At 32.3% G+C, this 20,726-nt stretch overlaps 1 protein-coding gene across 3 annotated transcripts in view; it reads right to left on the bottom strand.

Annotated features, from left to right (window-relative positions):
* Nucleotides 1–4,857: 4,857 nt before the first annotated feature.
* Nucleotides 4,858–20,726, bottom strand: part of LOC132740526 (transcription initiation factor TFIID subunit 1-like) — a 42,254-nt gene continuing 26,385 nt past the window's right edge. For all 3 annotated transcript variants that reach the window (XM_060728448.1, XM_060728450.1, XM_060728449.1), the window contains 19 exons: nucleotides 19,182–19,301; nucleotides 18,564–18,700; nucleotides 17,864–17,923; nucleotides 17,383–17,494; nucleotides 16,579–16,787; nucleotides 14,718–14,826; nucleotides 14,203–14,301; nucleotides 13,627–13,719; nucleotides 12,525–12,609; nucleotides 12,210–12,277; nucleotides 11,770–11,889; nucleotides 10,909–11,001; nucleotides 10,096–10,248; nucleotides 9,407–9,530; nucleotides 7,714–7,823; nucleotides 6,922–7,002; nucleotides 6,377–6,461; nucleotides 5,725–5,846; nucleotides 4,858–5,135 (listed from right to left, as the gene is read on the bottom strand). In XM_060728448.1, coding sequence (XP_060584431.1) covers nucleotides 4,887–5,135; nucleotides 5,725–5,846; nucleotides 6,377–6,461; nucleotides 6,922–7,002; nucleotides 7,714–7,823; nucleotides 9,407–9,530; nucleotides 10,096–10,248; nucleotides 10,909–11,001; nucleotides 11,770–11,889; nucleotides 12,210–12,277; nucleotides 12,525–12,609; nucleotides 13,627–13,719; nucleotides 14,203–14,301; nucleotides 14,718–14,826; nucleotides 16,579–16,787; nucleotides 17,383–17,494; nucleotides 17,864–17,923; nucleotides 18,564–18,700; nucleotides 19,182–19,301 — 2,229 coding nt within the window. In that variant the 3' untranslated portion in view covers nucleotides 4,858–4,886. The remainder of the gene's footprint in view (nucleotides 5,136–5,724; nucleotides 5,847–6,376; nucleotides 6,462–6,921; nucleotides 7,003–7,713; nucleotides 7,824–9,406; nucleotides 9,531–10,095; nucleotides 10,249–10,908; nucleotides 11,002–11,769; nucleotides 11,890–12,209; nucleotides 12,278–12,524; nucleotides 12,610–13,626; nucleotides 13,720–14,202; nucleotides 14,302–14,717; nucleotides 14,827–16,578; nucleotides 16,788–17,382; nucleotides 17,495–17,863; nucleotides 17,924–18,563; nucleotides 18,701–19,181; nucleotides 19,302–20,726) is intronic.

Here is a 20,726-nt window from a genome sequence, read left to right as displayed (position 1 = left end):
TTCGCAAGTAACTGATAACTTCTGTACATGCCAGAGCAGATATACAGTACGGAGGATTTTATGGTAAATCGCAATGGAAGTGACCTGTACAGCTCGGGAAACCGACCCGTGCCGTCCGATTCGCAGTCCACCGGTCTAGTTATTTAGCATAGTAGACGGCACTTTATATCATTGTCAGCTTATTCAGCAATATAAGAGGAACACGTGGTGTATAAATTTGACGAGCTGTATCATAATAGTAAAAGATTATGACTTCGACCGCACAGGTACACGTCGATTTTGAAATATATAGGTTTTTTACCATACGCATTAAAATTGATTCGAAATATAATACTGACTTAAATAAAGCAATACAAAATATGTATTAAAGCAGTGGAAATATTCGTGCGCATATTAAGTACTTTCTATTTTGTCACGAATTCACAATAAAAAATATTTTATTTTTCTGCCATACAAAATAAAAAATGATTGTATTTCAAATAAATGTTTGCATGTTTAAAAAGTCAATTAAGATATTTGAGCTTTCTCCTTATTCCATTATATAAAAAGACAGCACTTGTCTATACTTTATTAACATTCAAACAGTACATTTGCTCACACAAAAACAATGTCATTTTTTTCGTGAAAGACATCAGGAAAGCACAGTTACTCTTTGTTTATGAAAAATAAATCTTAAGATATCAAAAAGATAAAAATTATAAAAACTATATATATCACAAATATCATATATATGACAAATGAATACTGTTGAAAGCTGTTAAAAATATCACCTACCATTTTCTGTCAGTGTTGTGGTTCCTTCCCCGCTAAAACATCACAATGTCTTGTTGATAAGACAGACGAGAAAAATCACCTTTAATTCTGAAATCTGAGTTTGTAATAAAGCTATACTGTTACTTTTCTGTATATCACTGTTTTTATGAGATAAAAACTTGTACGATTTTAAAAACGCGATAAGATGTAATTGCCTTTCTTTTTTTTCCTTTTCCCTCAAAAATCTTAAAACGTCTGCGTAGATTTTAACTTAACAATTGATAATGGGGAGTTTTTAAAGTTTTAGTGTATATTCAGGGGTTTTTTTTATTTCGGAATAAAATAACATTTTTTTTTCTAAATTGTTAACGATAATCTTACATAAAATAGGTATATTGTTTGGATAGTTTGAATAAAATAAAATGGTACACGCTCAGCCATTGAAAGCCTCGCGTGAGACAAGATTTATCTTAGATCGAATGTAATTGAAACTCTGTCTGTATGCTAGATGATTTTTGTAGATTCTTTCTGCAACAGTTGTTTGTATATAAAGGCGGGGGAGCGCCATTCAATTTATCAGATGTTTTAAGAAAAATGATATTATTGTATATAAAACAACGCATTGTCCTACCCCTTTTCTTTGAGCAGACGACAATCTTATTAAGAAAACAAAACAGGGGCGCTGCTGATAATATCCAATTATTTTGTTATCTGAAGTTGTTTTTTTTGTTTTTTTTGACAGGACTAACGGAGTAATTGTCGGCTGCAGACCCGACCACAGACAAGAAACATGCTGCCAAAAAGGCGAGCCATAATGTATGTATAAAATAAATAACTTCAAAAACAATAGATTCTCAAGTATATGATATTTGCGGTTAGACATGTGCTCAAATTATTGCGATGTTCTGTTTTCCCGCCCACGATTCGTAATGCTGCCATTACTCCTTCTGTAAACCAACATAAAATGAACGTTTTCTGCCTTTCGTTTAAATATTCCGCATGAAATTATGATAAGCCATCACATGCATTTTTGGGGAAGTTATAGACAGACAAAGCGGCGAAATGTACCTCGTCAAATGAATTTCGTTTTTAGAATAAAACTGGCACCGTGTGCATTAATGGTCTAAGTAGTGTCTAATTACGGCTTTTGTGTAATGAAAGTAATGTTTTAATTCGTCTTATATAAAGTGTTTGCCTGTACTAATATGACAAATAATGTATGACAGAAATTATGTCCATGTAAAAAATATTCGTTGGTACATGTACACGGAAAGACTGAACAGTTACCCTAGATATAGATGATTATTGACGTCTACTAGGCAATTCTACATGACAAATATATAAGCTCCATGCATTGTAGTTTTCCAGAAAACGATTAAATATGTTTTCATATAAAGAACTACCTAACAAAAAGGTCCTCAAGTGGCTCAGTTATTTATCAGTCTACATAAGGCATGTGAATCCCAGTGAGGGTGAAATTTTAACCGCAGGGTCATGGTTAATATACATTTTGTAGAAGACTCCAAATTAATGCTAATGCCAAAAATCTAAGCTTTGAGCTTTTATAGTTTAGGAGCAAATTTCAAAGTCTGCATAAAATGACACCAGGACGAGCCAATTTGTACCCCAGGGTCAAAATTTATGTAGCATTTGTAGAGGTCAACTTAGCAATGGTACTTGCTAAATATCATAACTCTGGGCATAAAATTTCACACAGCACTATTAATATGTATATTCAAATATATGCCTATAGAAACCAAGTGACCCTTTGGGAGGGTCCAATTTTGACCTTAGGAAGTCCAAACCTGCGTTCTGCATATTATCTTGTTATAAGTAACAGTTTTGCCAAATTATTTAAATATCCTTCTGTTCAAAGATATAAAGTGGACATGAAATTTTGAAATTCATACATAATAACTTGTGACTTTGAACATGACCTAAGAAATATCTAATGTGTGCTCTGTAGATCGTCTCATTATTGTTACCATGACTGCCAAGTAGTCTCAATGTTCTTCCATCGGTTCAAAAGATACAGAGTGGACACGATTTGCTAACAGACGGACAGGTGCACAACAATAAGCGCCTTTTTTTTCGGGTGTATAAAATTGTCAAAAAAAAAATGTTTGCACCTGGCAAGACTCAGCAGTTTATTTATGTCAAGATAAGGTAGAACAAATACCAAATTGGATGAAAATGTCCAGGCCCAGAGGGCACTTGACTGTTTATTTAAAAATCAAGAAAGATAGGCATTTAAAGCTTTTATAAGTAAATAACAGGACATAAAGTTGGACAGCAATTCGTCCACCACTGGTCCAACCAAGGAGACTTACCTGGGTACCTATGTTCAGTGTCAGGCACGACACAAACCAGGTTTACACCAACAGCCTTATTTTTGGTTCACAGAAAACTATTCATCAACATAGCTAACTAACTTTTACAGGGGTAATTAGAATGAGGACACGTCCAGTAAGGTTTTTCAGGGTGCATTTATTCGAGTGAGAAACCCAATAAAAAAACTAATAATGATGCAAAACCTAGTCAAAATTTGAAAATTTGACGTTTTTAACTCAAAAATCCTTTAAAGGCCCGGATGGTGAGAATCGGCCCGTAAAATGAAAAAGGACCTGAGGCAATAATTTCAGGGCCACTTTCCGGCCTGTCTCTAACGTGTATTAATTCATGTTAAAGGAACCTTATGACTCAGAAATGCATTGCTTTTGTTGCTTTGTTTGCAATTGGTATACATAAAGTGAATTTATTAATACATGTACATTGTATTTAATTTCTAAAGAATTAATAAAAATGGATTTCTAAGGCATAGATATCTTCCAATGAAACACTAAAAACAGAAAAGAATAAATGTTTACTAATAAAATCCTAATAACAACAACCTATTATTTGCAGGCACCTTTGAATAATTTTATGTAGCATTTCAAAACTAAAATTTCCAAAGTAAAAACAACCCTTTAGTCTTTAATGACTTTTCTTTATTTTTCATCTATGTGAATATATCACAATTAATTAAACATGTTCAATTTATTAATGAACTAAAGTCATTAATCAATGGTACATTCATCTCAAAAACAATCTTGTCATCATGATTTATTTACACTTAACAATGTTATGCAAAATAAGTTTAGTCAAATGTGACAAATGAATTCCAATGTTACGTCACTAGATTTCATGTGAAAAAAACAAACTTAATTAAGCATAAACACAGATTAATTTGTCCTCGTTCCACATGACACATTATTATCTACACATGACACCTTATTATCTATCTACACATGACACCTTATTATTTACACATCACACTTCAACATTTTCATCAACCATATTCTATTCAGCACTAACAGGTAAGTTTTAAAATGTATCAAGTAAGTTAAATGCACCTTTACTTCTTACATACATGTATATAGCCACATAAGTACTGCCAAGTTAAACAATTATCAAGCTAATCTTTACATACTTTTTTGACTTTGAGATCTCTTTCGATAATTTGAACACATATTTGTACTTATATTTGATTATTTTCACTCTAAATAATCAGACCTTTTGTCTGACCAAGTCAATCTGAACTGCTTGACAAACACTATTCCACACACTGCTATGATAAAAACTGTCTGTACCTTTGTGTAATCCATACATTTGTAAATCTTTATATAAGTCCAATGTACAAATAGTTACACTTTCATAGATAATAATCCATGTCCTTCCAATCTCTTTTTAAGTAAAAGAACTGTTCACACTAGTGAGAAACAGTCACAAATTCTGCACATTTCCAGACTGTTGAGATAATCTTCAATCAAATACTTCCACAATAGCGCATTTTTGCTTCAAGAGCAAAATTATTCAATCAATAATCTATCAATAATAAGCACTTTATCAGAGTACAGTTAATCATCTAAGTCATCAACAATACCAGCTGTTCAACAAATTAGGAAGCATTGTACAATATATTATCATTGTACTTATTTAATTCCCTCATATCCTCATGCAATATAACCTCAACTCTTCCGACAACTTTTATCGTGTTCCACATTCTGTTGCCATGAATTTCGTTCAATTTCCTTTTCTAATCACATCCTCTATACAAGCTTCTCCTACACTTCCAGATGAAACACCTGTAATTTCTATTGCAGGAATTCTTCAATATCAAAACCCTCGTTGGAGTCATCTCCCTGTGTGTCTCCCTGACCTTCATTCTCACTCTCTGACTCTGATATCTCAAGGTCATTGTTGAGATCAGTATCCATGGTTTCCTGTTGGTCATCAAATTGATTCTGTTCTTCCACTGCCGCTGCTTGACTAGCAAGAGCACTGTGACGGAAAAACTCGGACGGATCAAAGCTGTTCTCATCATCAATCTGTGGCGGTTGTACCTGCAAAATAAAACAGATGTTTTCTAGACATACAATGATATACAAATAAACTGCTTGAAGGCAAAAAACTTGATTTTCAAGAGAAATAATTAACTTAAATAATTAACACATAATTTAAACTAGAACAAGAACTGCCTGTAGGTATTCTCAAAGTAAAATTTTTCAAAGTTCAAAAACTTAACCAAAGTGTGATGCTGACATCTGAGTAAGTAAAGCAGCTCACCCTTTTCTTCAAATAATTGAGCTAAAAATTATTGCATTTGCATTAACAATATACAATTCTCAGCATCTACAACAACCTAGATAAGAAAGCATTACTCAAAAGTACAACACACAACAATACTGTCTGATGCACTGTTAACAACATATACGAACATTTGCACCCAACCCTATCCCCACGCTTCCTATTGAAGGAATTACCTTATGTTAAACCTGATAATAACAACAGTTTCCTGATATTAACCACCAAGTGATATTTACCACAGTTACTTGGTGTTACAACAACAAACCTGTTACATCAACAGTAATTATCTGATATTACAACAGTAGCATGATTTAAACAATTACTTGATAGTCTACAACACTTTACCTGATATTGTTGTGAGTTAGCAGCTTCCATGTAACTTTGGTCATCATCCATGTATGTGTACCCTTGTTGTTCTACATCATCCTGGGTGTTCTTCTCATCGTCAGAATCATCACTTAATTTACCTGCAATAACATGATCATTTAATTTATATGTTATACAATTATCACTCAATTTACCTGCAATAAAATCATGATTTAATTTATGTGATATAAAATTATCACTTGAATAACCACTTAATTAATCTGCAATAAAATCATCAATTTAATTTAATATATGTGATTTAAAATTATAACTTAATTTACCTTAAATAAAATCATCACTTAATTTACCTGCAATAAAATCATGATTTAAAATATTTTTTCCCTTAAAACCCAAATTTACTTTATTTATCTTTGTTACAAAGATATCTCAATTTAATCTAATAAAATCATCACTAAAAGCTGAAATCTCACTCTGTTTATTTGGCAGCCAAAACATAACTACTTCCATCTACATAACAATCACTCAAAACACGTAAGTAACTGCTGATGTTTGATAAATATTACAATCATTATCAACATGAAACATGTCCAAATCATCAACTTCACTTCATTGAAGACAAATAGAAAGGAAGTTTCTTCTTTTTTTATAAGATAAATTTCTAAATTCTTACCAAGGATATCATTTTCTGCCTCCATTCTGTCTAGTGTTTCATCCAGGTCACCATCTCCATCCTCTTGTTTCACTTCCCTCTTTAACTAAAAAATTTTATTCATTAGTTACTTATTCATATGCCAGATTTGTGATAAAAATTTGTGATTATTCCAATGAAATATGAAATCAAAGTTGCATGATGTTTTTCCAATATGACATATAAAGACTTAGGTAATTAGACTTGACATAATTCATTTTAATGTTAAACAAGGCACAATAAGGCTCAGAAATGAATAAAAAATTGTTTCTTCTTCAGAAGTACAAATATGAGTTTTATTTCATTAAAACAATGGTTTTAGAACATCTAGGATCCTTATCACCTGTTAATGTAGCGCTGGGTGTGAAATTATTTGTCTTTCTTGCTATACTGTGTTTTAATAGCAGGATCTACCTGTCATTGTTGTACACAACTTTACTGTTCACTAAGGAAAAAATAGTACCAAACTTGTTCTTTATAACGTAATTAATCTGGGAACTATTTATAATTTCAATTAGTAAATTTACCTTTTTCCTGCTAAAAGAGTCCTCATCTCCTTCAATATCCACAAAATCAGAGTCAGACATACTGACTCCCTGGAAGTATGGCTGAAATTAACAAAAACTTTATATCAATTCAAAGGTACAATATAGCTCTGAAGTCTTTAAGGAAATTAAATATTTACAAATGCGTATATATAAATCCAATCAGTATATTTGTTGAAGACAAGCTCTATATTTTGCACTTCCAGCATTGATGTAATATGTTATTACAAAAATCCTTTTTTCATACTAGTATTTCAGGAATTTGTTAATATTTCAAAAACTTCCACTCTACAGTCACTGGAAATGAGAACTTACTTTATCTTAATAATATAAAACATCAGACATCAGTCATAATCTAACAGAAGGAAATATGCTATCATGCAAAACATGACACCCAACATCTTTTTGCATTTCCCCCCCCCCCCCTCAACTTTCTTTGCCTCATTTCTTTATTGCCTTTTGTAAATAGTCAATGGGCAGTATGTAACATTATTTCAGTCATACAATGATATAAAGCTATCTACAATGTTAATAAATCCTGTACCAATACTTATTTTCTTCTCTGTAAATAACTGCAAAATATTTCACATTAACTTTTTGAAACAGATGTTTGGGACACAAATGGTGTCAAGATAAATATTTTTTCAACACACATAAAAAAGGCATGTGCTTTGTTTATGTTTCCAACGTTTTCCAGATACATTATTCTAGTATCTCTCTCCATACTGAAGTTACTAGGCAACAGAAATGACATATATAGTTGATGTGTGATACCTGTGAATCTTGTGTAACCCCAGCATTAGAATCATCCATCTCAGTATATTCCTTTATTGTCACACCTTCTTTAGTAGTACTGTAGCCATCTAGAGATTCATTGTCCAAACCTTAAATAATGTAACAATATTACAATGATTACCCAGATAGTATCCTATAACAACAGTCATAGGCATTAGAAATATTGATATGTTCTAATGCTTGGTGAATTTTCGTAAATCATGATTTTTCAACAATTTTAGAATGATTGCTACCAAAATGATGCCTGATGTGGGCAGAAATGCTAGATATGTAAAGTAACCTTTTTTAGGATTTTTTTTTTGTTTTCGGTTGGGTTTTACGTTGCACCAACATGATATATAATTATATGAGGACTTTCCAGCTTTACTGGTGAAGGAAAACCCCAGGTGCCCTTCTGTGCCTTATTTCAGGCACAATCAGGCACCAGAGTAGAACCATCAAAATTCTGTAAGCTAGATGGACAGCTTCCTTACAGCAAGGAATCAAAAGTCCCTGTTGGGAATCCAACCCACAGCTATGATGGGCAAGTTTTTTAGTGTTGTGAAGTCAACAACCTTAACCACTCAGCCACTAATGCCCAACCTTTACAGGCATCAACTTTATCATATATATATGAATGTTCACTAAAATGTTATATGTAGTCTGACATGAAACCAATAACTTTGAAATTTTGCTTTTTCAAGATATTTTATAGAATTATGAATATTCATATCTTATTTCCAATTGTGTTATAAAAGATTAAACTACATTAATCACTAACTTATTGTATAGTATATGCAAAGGCAATTAGGCTTCGTTTTGCACAACTAACTTATTGTATAGTACAGTCAGGACTCAATACATCGGGATCCATTATACTGACAAATTCAAATAACGACAGTGAATTGGTGGGAACCAAACTTTTTCAACGTTATTATTATCCGTTATAACGGAAAATTCGTATTCCGACTCCGACACAATAAAATTGGTAACTTGTTATTTTCTATACAATCAGTACCCGTTAAACTGACACTCGTCAGTCAAGCTCGTGTATCATTGAGCCTTGAACAAAAGCCGCAAGGTGTTAAAACAGGTATTGTGCCTTGGTCAGTTGATTGTTACACCACATTGTTACAATACCAACGTGTTGTTGTCAGCTGAATTTTGTTACACTTGCCAACTTGTGACTTTTTTTTTATTAAAATAATGGCAGAACCTCCAGCTCAACGTCAACAGACTAATTTAACTTTTGAACAAAAATACGAAATCATTTCATATAAAGAAAGTAAAAAGGATGTTACACAAAGTGATATTAGTAAGAATTTTGGGCATAATATGTTATACCCCTTGGCGTCCGTTCGTCTTTTTCACTTTAGATGTTTATTATAGATCTAAATACATAATGTTCAGATACCAGCGAATAAGCATATCATTACAATTACAATATTATGAATAATGAAATTCAATATACTGACAAATTCGATATACTGACATATCCTTTGGGAACCAACAGTGTCGTTGTAATGAGTCCTGACTGTATATGTAAAGGCAATTACGCTTCTTTTTGCGCAACTAACTTATTGTAAAGTATATGCAAAGGCAATTAGGGTGGGTTTTTTTCATAATGAAAATCATACAAAACTGTATCTCCCACATGGATAAAACAGAAAAGATAGCACCAAAGTAAACTGACCTTGAGTGTAGTCATCATGTGTAATAGATGTACCAGTGACAACACTCTCAGACTCTGCGGCCTCCAGTGCTGCCTCCTGCGCAGCTCGGATATCTTTCTCCAACTGTGTGATTGTCTCCTCATTCTATCATGAAATATTTCAACTTATGTTTTTATCATTTAACAAACTCTGTAATTATTCAACACTCTAAATTGTTCATAAATAAAACAATGAATTAACTTGCTGCATTTTGTAATGTATGTGAACAACCTGTTGACAATTTGTTGCTGTAATATGAATTAAAAATTTTTTTTTCTCATAAGCTATAAGCTTATTGGAACACTCAAATCTATTCCTGGAACCAACCAGTACTAAGCAATTAGTGCAAAGTTTCTTGCTCAAAGAAACATCAGCTTGCCCCTGGCAGGGTTTGTACCCACACATCCAGCAATGCTTAGATTATTAGTCTGACGCATTAACCACTCAGCCAAGGAGCTACTAAAAACTTTTGACTTATGCTCAATTCTTTTAATTGATAACAACAAGCTACAATCATTTTAAGATTCAAAGTATTTTTTTTTTAATCTAACTTTACTGCACTAGTTTCAGATATGATTTGATAAAAAAAAAATTCTATACATAGAAAGTGTATCTATATATAAGAACTCCTTTGTTTTCAAAATATAGATACATGTTTAATGTAATTTACCTCCTGAATGGCAGACATACAAACATCCAACATTTTCTTTGCTGTAGTTGTAAAGGCATGGTCCTTGCCGTTATATCTGATACTGTTGTCTAAGATTAGCTGTATATCACCAATAAAACCTTCCTTACTCTGATACTGATGACTTTGAATTTTCTGTTATTAAAAATCACATTTAAATGACATTTAAAAATAATATACAGTATACCTTAACCCTTAATATACTTAAATTTCAGTAAATCCAACTACATCACCCCTGGGAGACTCCTCAAAGCCTAGCCAGAACGCACAGAAGTACCAGCTGGCCTGGCCGTATATAAGGAGCTAAGGCTAATCACTTTTAATTTGTTAAACTAGAATCCAGGAAAAATTATCAAAAATACCATAAATCAAGAGAAATTAATTTGTCTTAATTCCAGTCACATTACATCTTAGTTGAAAACAGATAGATACCCCCTAAATAAGTTGTAATGGAGGGGAGAAAACATGATTTAAAACTGCTGTACTCTATCCAGGCAGTCATAATGGAATAAAGAATAATGCACTTCCTTCCCTTGAGAAAGTGGAATTTTCATTTAGTATTTATTGTCAGAAAATAGATATTCAATAAAACTAACTGCTTTGAAAAGTAGATTTTTCTGGAGCACATTTAGCAATTTAAGTCTAAAACAACTCAATATATATTATTATGCCATGTATCGGAAACACAGAATGCTGCAAGAAAGATATCAAAATATCTTTGAATCATTCTGAAATATTTCAAGAACAAGAAGTCACGAAAGTGAACCATAAAATGATGTGATTTTTTGTCAATACCTTTAAAATGGTATTAAGATCCATGGGTTGCTCTATAACATCATAGTAGTCCTTTATAACTTTCTTATTTACAGGATTTTGAAATGGCCATGTCTGAAAAAGAAAATATTGGATTATATTATTTGTACAAATACAAATAGTGTTAATATTACCATGTATGATTTGTATGTAATTTTAATGTTTTCAAAATAGTTTATAGTATTATTCCTGCCAAATGCCAACCTGTAGTTACCTAGTAAGAGTTTCAGATTTCTGTAACTATACTTAGTTATTTGTCCACAGATATCGACCATAAATCAAAAGTGATGATAAAATGTCTTTACACATTATGTTGATTTAAACATATTTATTTCAGCTCGATTGCGAAACAAGTTCTTGCAACTTATATTAATCACTTTCGAGTCCGCTTCCTGGAACCAACCAGTACTGGTGTCATATGAAGGACCATGGTCGTGACCCGAGTAGGGCTCGAACCCATGATCTCTGGGTTGAGAGGCAGACACCTTAACCACTAGGCCACCGCTCCCACATTATGTTAATAAACTGAACAGCCTAAGTATTACCTTAGAATGATATCATAAAACAAAACATAGCATGATAGTAAAGCTGCAGGAGAGTCACAAATAATGGCCAACATTACCTTTGATATTTGATTTGGTAGGTTTTAAACATTACTAATAAAAAATGGTAATTTCACAACTTTACAGCTGTTATTCTGGATAGAAAACTTAAGTGCATTTCAATACCGTATTATAGACAAACTACATGGCTGGAAAGCTTTTAAGATTCTAAATTAAAGATTCTAACCACTCAATGTAAGGAATAAAGTAAAATAGGAAAGATATTTCATTATTTACTTACATTATCCACTGACTTGATTCTATTAAGAATATTTTCTAGGATAAAAGAGAAGGCGACTTGATCATTGTCATCCAACAGTGGGTTTATAGCTTTCTCTAGTCTCATCAACTTATCTTCTTTCTGTAAAAATAACAAACACAAATTTAATATTACCATTATATTTCTACCTATTTCATACAATTACATAAAACATGAAGTTTACTTTAGCCAAAGTACAGTATCATATTACCCAACATAGTATAGATCATCTGTGTACTTTCATGACACAGGTAAACTCCTGTTGTGGCTCCAGAGGTATTTTCAAAAGGGAAGTAAGTCAAATGAATTCCATCCTCAGATGAGATGAGCAGCAACTTATTAAAAAAAACAACTTTGATCTTGGCAATATGAGTTTGCTTGACATCAGACCCTATTATAATATATGATAATGAGTACATTACCTCTGCTAGTCTTCTTAGACAATGATCTAACATATTCTGAGCTGTCATAGTCAGTGTGCTCTTTATGCCTGTAAAATAACCAACCATTGGAAAATATAATCATCATTTTCCGTTTACTTTTTAAATCTTTTACCACTCAAAATGTATAATGAATTTGTATTACTATAAATCTTAGCTATAAATAATTTACAAACCAAGTGTAAAAACATAAATTACAGTATAAAAAGCCTGGTCATTTAAGTAAGGCCAAACATTCATAAACAGCATCTAAAAATGTGACACAGGAAATGGCATCATGTTTAGCAATGTACAAACCATTATATAAACTGCTATTCTTCATTATTAAATTCACATCTAACAGAAAATCTTCCCTCGACTTGTATTTTTTAGCTCGCAGATTCTGAAATAAAATACAAATACCGTTTCATTTCTTATTCTTCAAAATACACATTTACTTTTGTCACGGTTCAGAACTGTTCACTATTTAGGGATGAAGATGTGTAAGCGGCCGGAAAGCTCAGTCTGTTGAGCCGCGGAACGGTATTCTGAGGGTCCCGGGTTCGAACCCCGGTCTTGCTGCACATTTTTCTTACCCGTGACATTTGGCGCCCAACGTCAGGCCGTGACTGATATAGCTCAGAGTTTGATTTACATTGCTCTGTAACTCTCTGAAATTCGAGGACGAATTTCAATACAGCAGGAGAGTATGTCACGGTTCAAAACTGTTCACTATTTAGGGGCGAAGATGTGTAAGCGGCCGGATAGCTCTGTCGGTAGAGCCGCGGAACGGAATTCCGAGGGTCCCGGGTTCGAGTCCGGGTCAGGCTGCACATTTTTCTCACCCTGTGACACTTTAGTAAACTGATTAGTAATCTACTCATTAACTTAAAAAACTCCCAAAACTCTTGACACTTTATCACTTTCATTCTGCAACGTCTTGTGTAGGGATGGAAATGAATGCAGAAATTGATAACTTAAAATTATTAACATATCTGATCCATAATATGTCCAAAACTTTAACATGTCTAATACAGTAACAAACTTTTAATGAAAGAAATTCAAAAATTTGCTCTTCTTTGCTTTTACGATAGCAAAATCAACTAAATGTGAATATACAGTAACTTGTTTTTACTTATCAATGTTTTGATTTAAGCCTTCACCAGGATAAATATATAAACAAACAACGGACATGACATAAAAATAGTTATCCATCATATTATTTGCTTTTCTAATTCGTATATTCTGCTGATTTCCAAAATTTGATCACCCTACTTAATTCTCAGTTAAACTCAACATCCTAAACTGCCAAGCCAACCTTACTCTTCAGACATAAAAATCTAAATATTTTTTATTATAAAACCATCACTTTGTGTGCAATAGGTGGTATTTATAGACATTTAACCATTGTTTATCGTACCTCTCTTATAGTCTGTAGATCCATAGGTTCCTTCACTATCTTGAAATAATCTGGAACATTCTTAGCACTAACTGGGTACAAAAATGGATGTGTCTATAAAAATAAAAGAAAATAATTCTTCTTATTTTACAAGCTTATTTCAAAATCAAAAGAGACTTATTTGGCTATTTCAATATATAAATATGATTGAAAAAGACTAGAAAAAAGTTTATTAACATTGGTGTCTACAATGACAGAATCATTGACCTTGGAAATAGAATTTGAACCAACTAATTATGCAAAGGAAACATTGAAAAGTCCACCTTTCCAGCTTTCCTAGAAAACAGGAAAATTACCTAGAAAATCAGCAGTTACCAATTTCTCTGAAAGTGACTGACTACTAATCTCAAGTGATTTCTGAATCAGTAGTGAGAGACAAATGACCATTATACTCAATGTCTGACATCAACTATCACAGAGAAATTTCGCCTTGCCCGAGGATAGAAGAAGCTACCCCTGTATTGCAAATCAAATGCTATCCTCATTGATCGTTAAGCGACAAGACATAGCCTTATGGCTGTTATACTATAAACTTACATTTGGCATGTCTCTCATTTCATTGAGCACTTGTTCAAATATACTAGACATTGTAACCACAGGATCTGCTCTCCTTCTATTAGCAGACTGTCTCGGCTTCTGTAAATGCAAAATTACAAATCAAAATTCATCACAATCATTTGCAGTTGTGGTTTAGCAAATGAAACCTTGTGGCCATGTTTAAAATTAATTTACCAAAATTGTGACAGCTTTGAGCTCATTAAAACAACGGTTGTATTAAATCAATGGGCAAACTAATACTGGTGTTATATAAGGAAACATGTTGGCCAAAATATGCGATTTTACCCATGGATCCAGGTTTAACAAGGAGACACTTGAGTCAATAGGTCATCTTCTACATTATTATGATGTTTTATGCAACATTTACTTAATTAGATCAAAAATGCAAAATATAATATTAGAAGCTAGATAATATAAAAGAAAACTGTATCTTTTAATTGTGGCATTTTTTAAATATTTGAGCTAAATAAATTATGGCATATTTGAGAAGTTACCTTTAAATAATCACAATGTATTGTTGTGCCTGCTTTCTTCCTTTTCTTAGATTCCATTGCTTGCTTTGGAAATTTCAATACCAAGGACTTTCTTTTTATTTGCTCAGCACTGAAAAATACAGTTACTTTTTCACACTCCACAAGAGAGATAAGATAAAAGATAGAGGTGTAACGATTCATCGATGCATCGATGCATCGCGATCTGTCTTGTCCCCGATGTATGCATCGTAATGAAATTCCAAATTCCAATATATTGCGATGCAATACATATTTCACCTCCCGATGTATCGATACAGCGGGGAGGTATCGCAATACACTAACAATATCTTCCAGGAATATAAGGACAAACGTATTTTTTGAAAGACTGAAGAAAGAAAAATAGCTCGGATGAAAACAATAAACAAGCGCGACTATTATCATACCATCGTTGTCATCTCGTTTCCCCATGTCCGCAATCATTTAACGGTAACTAACCAAGTTTTATCAATTCCATGTAAATGGGCTGGTGTTCTTTGAACTTGTTTATAATAAAAACATAATTAGAGATCTGTGCGATTTCAAGAAAATACAACCTACAAACATGAATTTTATTTTGTAGCATAAATGTCGGATTAAAATAGTGATGATGACAACATCCCCATGTGATATTCGTCACGTATTTATACTTTCATTTCTGTTGACATCATTTTCCCGTAAAAAAACAACAAAGCAAACAAACAGAAAACATGAAGACTGCAAAATATGTAGACGGGGAAATTACAGTCAATCCTCCCTGGTCATATAAGTCACGGGAGTTTTGGGAAAATTGTAGTTTTTGGGGAACCATGAGACAGTGTTGTATAATGTGGAAGACCGGACGGACATGGAGTGTTTGCAAAATCAAAATAAAATACTCTGGGGTTGAGCACAAATCTTTTGAGAAAACAGTGACTGAAACTTATAAACTGTCATTTTCACAGTTGTTGACCTAATTGTAGATCACTTGTTTCTATTTTTTTCACAAGAAAAATCTTTAGTGGTGTATTGTAAGACTGAAATTGTTAAACTGCCATATTTACAGTAGTGGACTTTAGTGTTAGAATAGCTAGTAGATATCAATTTGCTGTTATGGTTTAATTAAAAATACCTTTAATCCTCAAGTAATCAGAAAAGTAAATTGTTAAAAGATCAAAATCGGAAACCAAGTTATAACAACAAGTTAAAAGAGTTTATTTTTTTGTTATTGTAATAGTATTCTAATTATGCTGTAAACAAATGGCCAATTTTTATATACTAAGTCTAAAAGTCAGTATCGTGATACGTATCGCATCGCAACATAAGAATCGCAATATGCATCGCATTTCTTCAAAGTATGCAATACATATCGTGAATCGCATCGTTTTGAAAAACAAATATCGTGATATGTATCGGAACAGAAAAAAATGGCAATGCACAGCCCTAATAAAAGAATGACTGACATGATTTAACTAAGCAAACATTCTGAATTGTACAATAATTTTAATTCATATAATAAAAATTCATGCTAAAATGAGCCTGCCACCTACCATCACACCATACATTAGAATAGATGCGCAACATAATTAAATAGCTTTTTAAAAAAATTAAGACAAATACATGAATTTTTCCTCAATTGTTTTTCTTTTAAAGTTTCACCAACATTGTTAAGGACATACATGTATAACTTTACAATTTAACTACTAGAAGATGACTCAAAGTTGCTTCTCAATTCATTTTCCCAGATAATTTCAGATGCCTGGAAGAAACAACCAAACTCTATTTGTAGAAAAAAACTATTTAAAAAAAAATATCATAGAAGGCTAGATAATAATTAAAATTAAAACATACAAAAGTATACACATACTGTTCAATAAGACTTTTACTAAGTTTGAGTTTAGTGCCAACAACATCAACCAGTCCATGATCCTGTAAAGTTTCTCCTTGTTTCTCCTCTTCCTCCTCTGTCATGGCAACCTGGACTGGTGCAGGTGTACTGCCCAGTGTTTTATTGTAGTTAGGGCATTCCTTGTTAGTTCTCATGTGACCAGTCTGTCCACAGGCACCACACTTCATCTATATATGTACAATACAGAAACAGTCCAAATATAATCACAGATCTAGACTGATTCTAGAACAAAGACTACAGTTACAGGAATATCTAATAACCAAAATTTTGTAATGAAATCATATTATCTGAATGAAGTTATATTATAAGCTTTATTTGTAATATAAAACTAAAATGTATTTTTTTTCTATGTGAAGTGTTAGCTCAACACAGTCATATTACAAAATATTAAACAATAGTCTGATTTAATGATAAAAATAAATCCCATATGGGTACGCTTGTATGCCATATAAAAATTTCAAGACATGTTTCAACATTTAATCCTTATTCTGGTTGAACCCAATCAATTAGCCTTTGCAACCAGTATCTATCCAGGCCAACCTGCAATCCATGCAGTTTGACCAGGCTCTACACTGTCCCCTGACCGACCTTAAATTTTAATCTTGATATCCCGAAAATTGAAGGTTGACAAGTCCATTTAAGAAATTCAGCAGGTTAAGATATGTTTTAGTTTCTGGTAAACTCTTGGCTGTAAAGTCATCCCTATATAACCCAGACAAAATCATAAACATGATCCACCAATAAAAATAACTGCATGCATACCTTAGATTTTAATATTTGAACTTCTTTCTTTTTCTTCTTCTTAGAGGAGGTTTCTGGTAATGCCTTGTCTCTCTCTTCGTTTCTTTTAATACGTCTTAACTGTTCTTGTAATCTGTATCATTACAATCAAATAGTGACAATCAATGTAATACTCGTAAAGAAATTATTCTATGTATTTCACACAACAATATTATATGATACCAATGTACTTGCAAAAGAGGAATATTATGTTTACATAGTAATTACCATATTGGTTATTTTAATCAAATTGACAAATTATACAGATATGAAATAAATTTTGAATAAGGTACATGTATATATACAATTCATATGGTCAATGGTAAATGATATCTAACATACCCAAAACACTTTGTTCTTGACAAATTTGGAGGAGATAGCCTGCTGTACTCTTATACTCTATTAGTTAACTATTATCTACAGTACTATGTAGTGATTTAATATCAACATAAGCCTGCATTACCTTCTTCTCTCCCTTCTCATCTCTTCCTTAGCAGCATCATCCATTGTAGCAAACTGTTTACTGTAATGTCAAAATATCTTATCTTAATCTGCTGATGTTTCATTGATAAATGACGTTTTTAATGATCCTATACCTCAATTTTTTTATGGTATTATATCATAAATATGATGCTCATTTTAAGACTTATCAATATTTTAAGTTCCAAAAAGCATTATTTGTAAAGATATTACCGAATTTACATTTCATGTAAATAAAGAGAGGTAATTAGAAATTTATTTTCGATAAAGTCTAAGCCAAATTTTTCAATAAGAAATGAATGCATATATTTCAACGATTACTTATAATGCGTATAAACATTTGCAGTACATATTTTCAATTAACATATTCTTGAATGTTTAGAAATTGTTTTAGATAATAATTATATACATATATAAAATTTCACTTAAGTGTTGTTACATCCTTAATTACAACATACAGGATCTTTAAAACAAGTAATGCTTTGTTACGCTAAGAAAAACAGATGTCTGTTCCTTATAGCAGAGCATTAAACAATACTTTCAAAATTTTCTATCTTTAAATTACTATCCATGTTTCACCTTGTGCATATGGTATATTAAATATTCACTTGGGGCAGATAAAACTCCCTCTGTATCTTATATTTAGCAGTTATCTTATGTGAACAATTCTTCCAGTAACTTACATAAAATTAGGGTCTTTTGTTTTCTGTATGCGGACATAAGCATCAATAACAGCTGGTTTCAGGACCCACTCCACTCTAGTAAACTCTCTGCCATTGTCATCTACAAACACTCGAGTAATCTTTAACTTCTTGCCAGTCTATAGGGAAAAAAACATACACATTAGCATTTACTTACCAATATTCTGTATTTCTACAAGAATTCTATATGGTTAGTAGTTTTCTGATCTTCTACAAACATTTTCCTAAGACTGAACATATTTTAAAATCTTATCTGTATTAAAATTAACCAAAGGGAAGTATATTATAACATATGAAAATAAATGTCTTTTCACTAAATAGGTGATATATTTTCATGTGGCTTTTCTTTATGCTTTCAATATTGGCTAAGCTGGCACTTCTTAAATATGAATCTGACAAAATTTTGACAATCACTAATGAAAGAAACCACTGGCATATACTCAATATTCAAAGAGCTTGGCACAAAACAATTACATTTCCGAAGACTTATGTGAATTAAATGCGTTTAGCAAGCCCATATTTAACCACCACGTTCCTTTGGTATATATATATATTAGTGTAAAATGATCAATATGGAAATGTAATCATTTATATACATACAACATTAGCCATTGGATCTTCTTCTTGTTTAGATGAATCTTTCTTTTGTTTATCATCTTTACCTTCCATCATCATTCTTTGTAACTCCCTCCTCTCTGCCTCTTCTCTCTCCATCTTTATCTGAAGTTGGTTACCATGGTGTTATAATTTATTATATATAATTATGTTTGTTTCTTTTGTTTGATTGGGTTTTATGATACATAGACACAGTATAGGTCATATGGCAACGTTCCAGCTTTACTGATGGAGGAAGACCTCAGGTGCCCTTCCTTGCATTCTTTCAGGCACGTTCAGGCACCTGAGTAGAACCACACATGTTACGTAAGCTAGCTGAATAGCTTCCTCACATGAAAGAATCCAAAGTCCCTGTCAGGCAGTGAGGGGCAAGTGGTTTGAAGTCAACAACCTTAACCACTTACTTATATAACTAGAACTATCGCTGAATGCGATTCATACCCCCACCAATGTCCTTGACAGAAGACCACCTGGAAAGGTGGTTAAGGGAATAACTTATGTGGCACAAATACATAAAAAGAAATTATCTCTGGTGAAAATAAGACTAATTGTTCAGGTAATAGTATAAATATATATTATCAAATCATGTTCGAAACAGGTACAAATAACCTTTCATTTTCCCAATGTATTAAACATTTTATTTATAAGTCAATTTTTGACCTTTAAGTGTGGCCTTGGCCTTAATCTGGCACAAGAGTAAGATGGGTTTTGCACATCACCCAGTTTGGTTGAACATTTGAGTGAAGTTTGAAGAAAATCCTTCCATTAGTATAGAATTTATAGAGTAGACACAATATATTGTCTAGAATTGGTTGTATGTAAATTTGAAGACTTAAAAAGGGGCATAACTTTGTCAAAATGCAATACATAGTAATGAAACTTGACCTGCATATCTTATTTGCCACACCTCATATATCTTTTAAGTTTCAAGCAAATGCCTGCGCTAGTTTCAGAATTATTCAAGTACATGTTAAAATTTAAGAACATTTTCTAAGTCAATTTTTGACTTTCAAGTGTGACCTTGACCTTTAGCCGGCACAAAGGTGACATGGATTCTGCACATAACCTTGTTGAGGTGAAAATTTGAGTAAAAGTTGAAGTAAATTCTTCCATTAGAATAGGATTTATAGAGCGGACACAACATATTGTCTAATATTTGATTGTATGTAAATTTGAAGACTTAAAAAGGGGCATAACTTTGGTAAAATGCAATACAGAGTTATGAAACTTGAACGAACAGCATATCGAAATTGTGACCCTTCAAAAATATTTTAAGTTTCAAGCAAATACCTTTTCTAGATTTAGAAATATTCAAATAAATGTTAAAATTTAAGAATATTTTCTAAGTCAATTTTTGACTTTAAAGTGTGACCTTGACCTTAAGCCAGAAAAAGAGTGACATAAATTCTGCACATCCCCTGGTTGAGATGAACATTTGAGCCAAGATTGAAGAAAATCTTTCAATTAGTGTAGGACTTACAGAGCGGACATGACATACTGTGTAATACTAGATTGTTTGATATTTGACCT

The sequence above is a fragment of the Ruditapes philippinarum genome, unplaced genomic scaffold (genome assembly GCF_026571515.1).
Source record: "Ruditapes philippinarum isolate M1 unplaced genomic scaffold, ASM2657151v2 ctg11972_1_1_1_1, whole genome shotgun sequence".
NCBI classification, from domain to species: Eukaryota; Metazoa; Mollusca; class Bivalvia; order Venerida; family Veneridae; genus Ruditapes; species Ruditapes philippinarum.
Note: the sequence above shows the minus strand (reverse complement) of the source record. Positions and strands in the feature narration are given on the sequence as shown.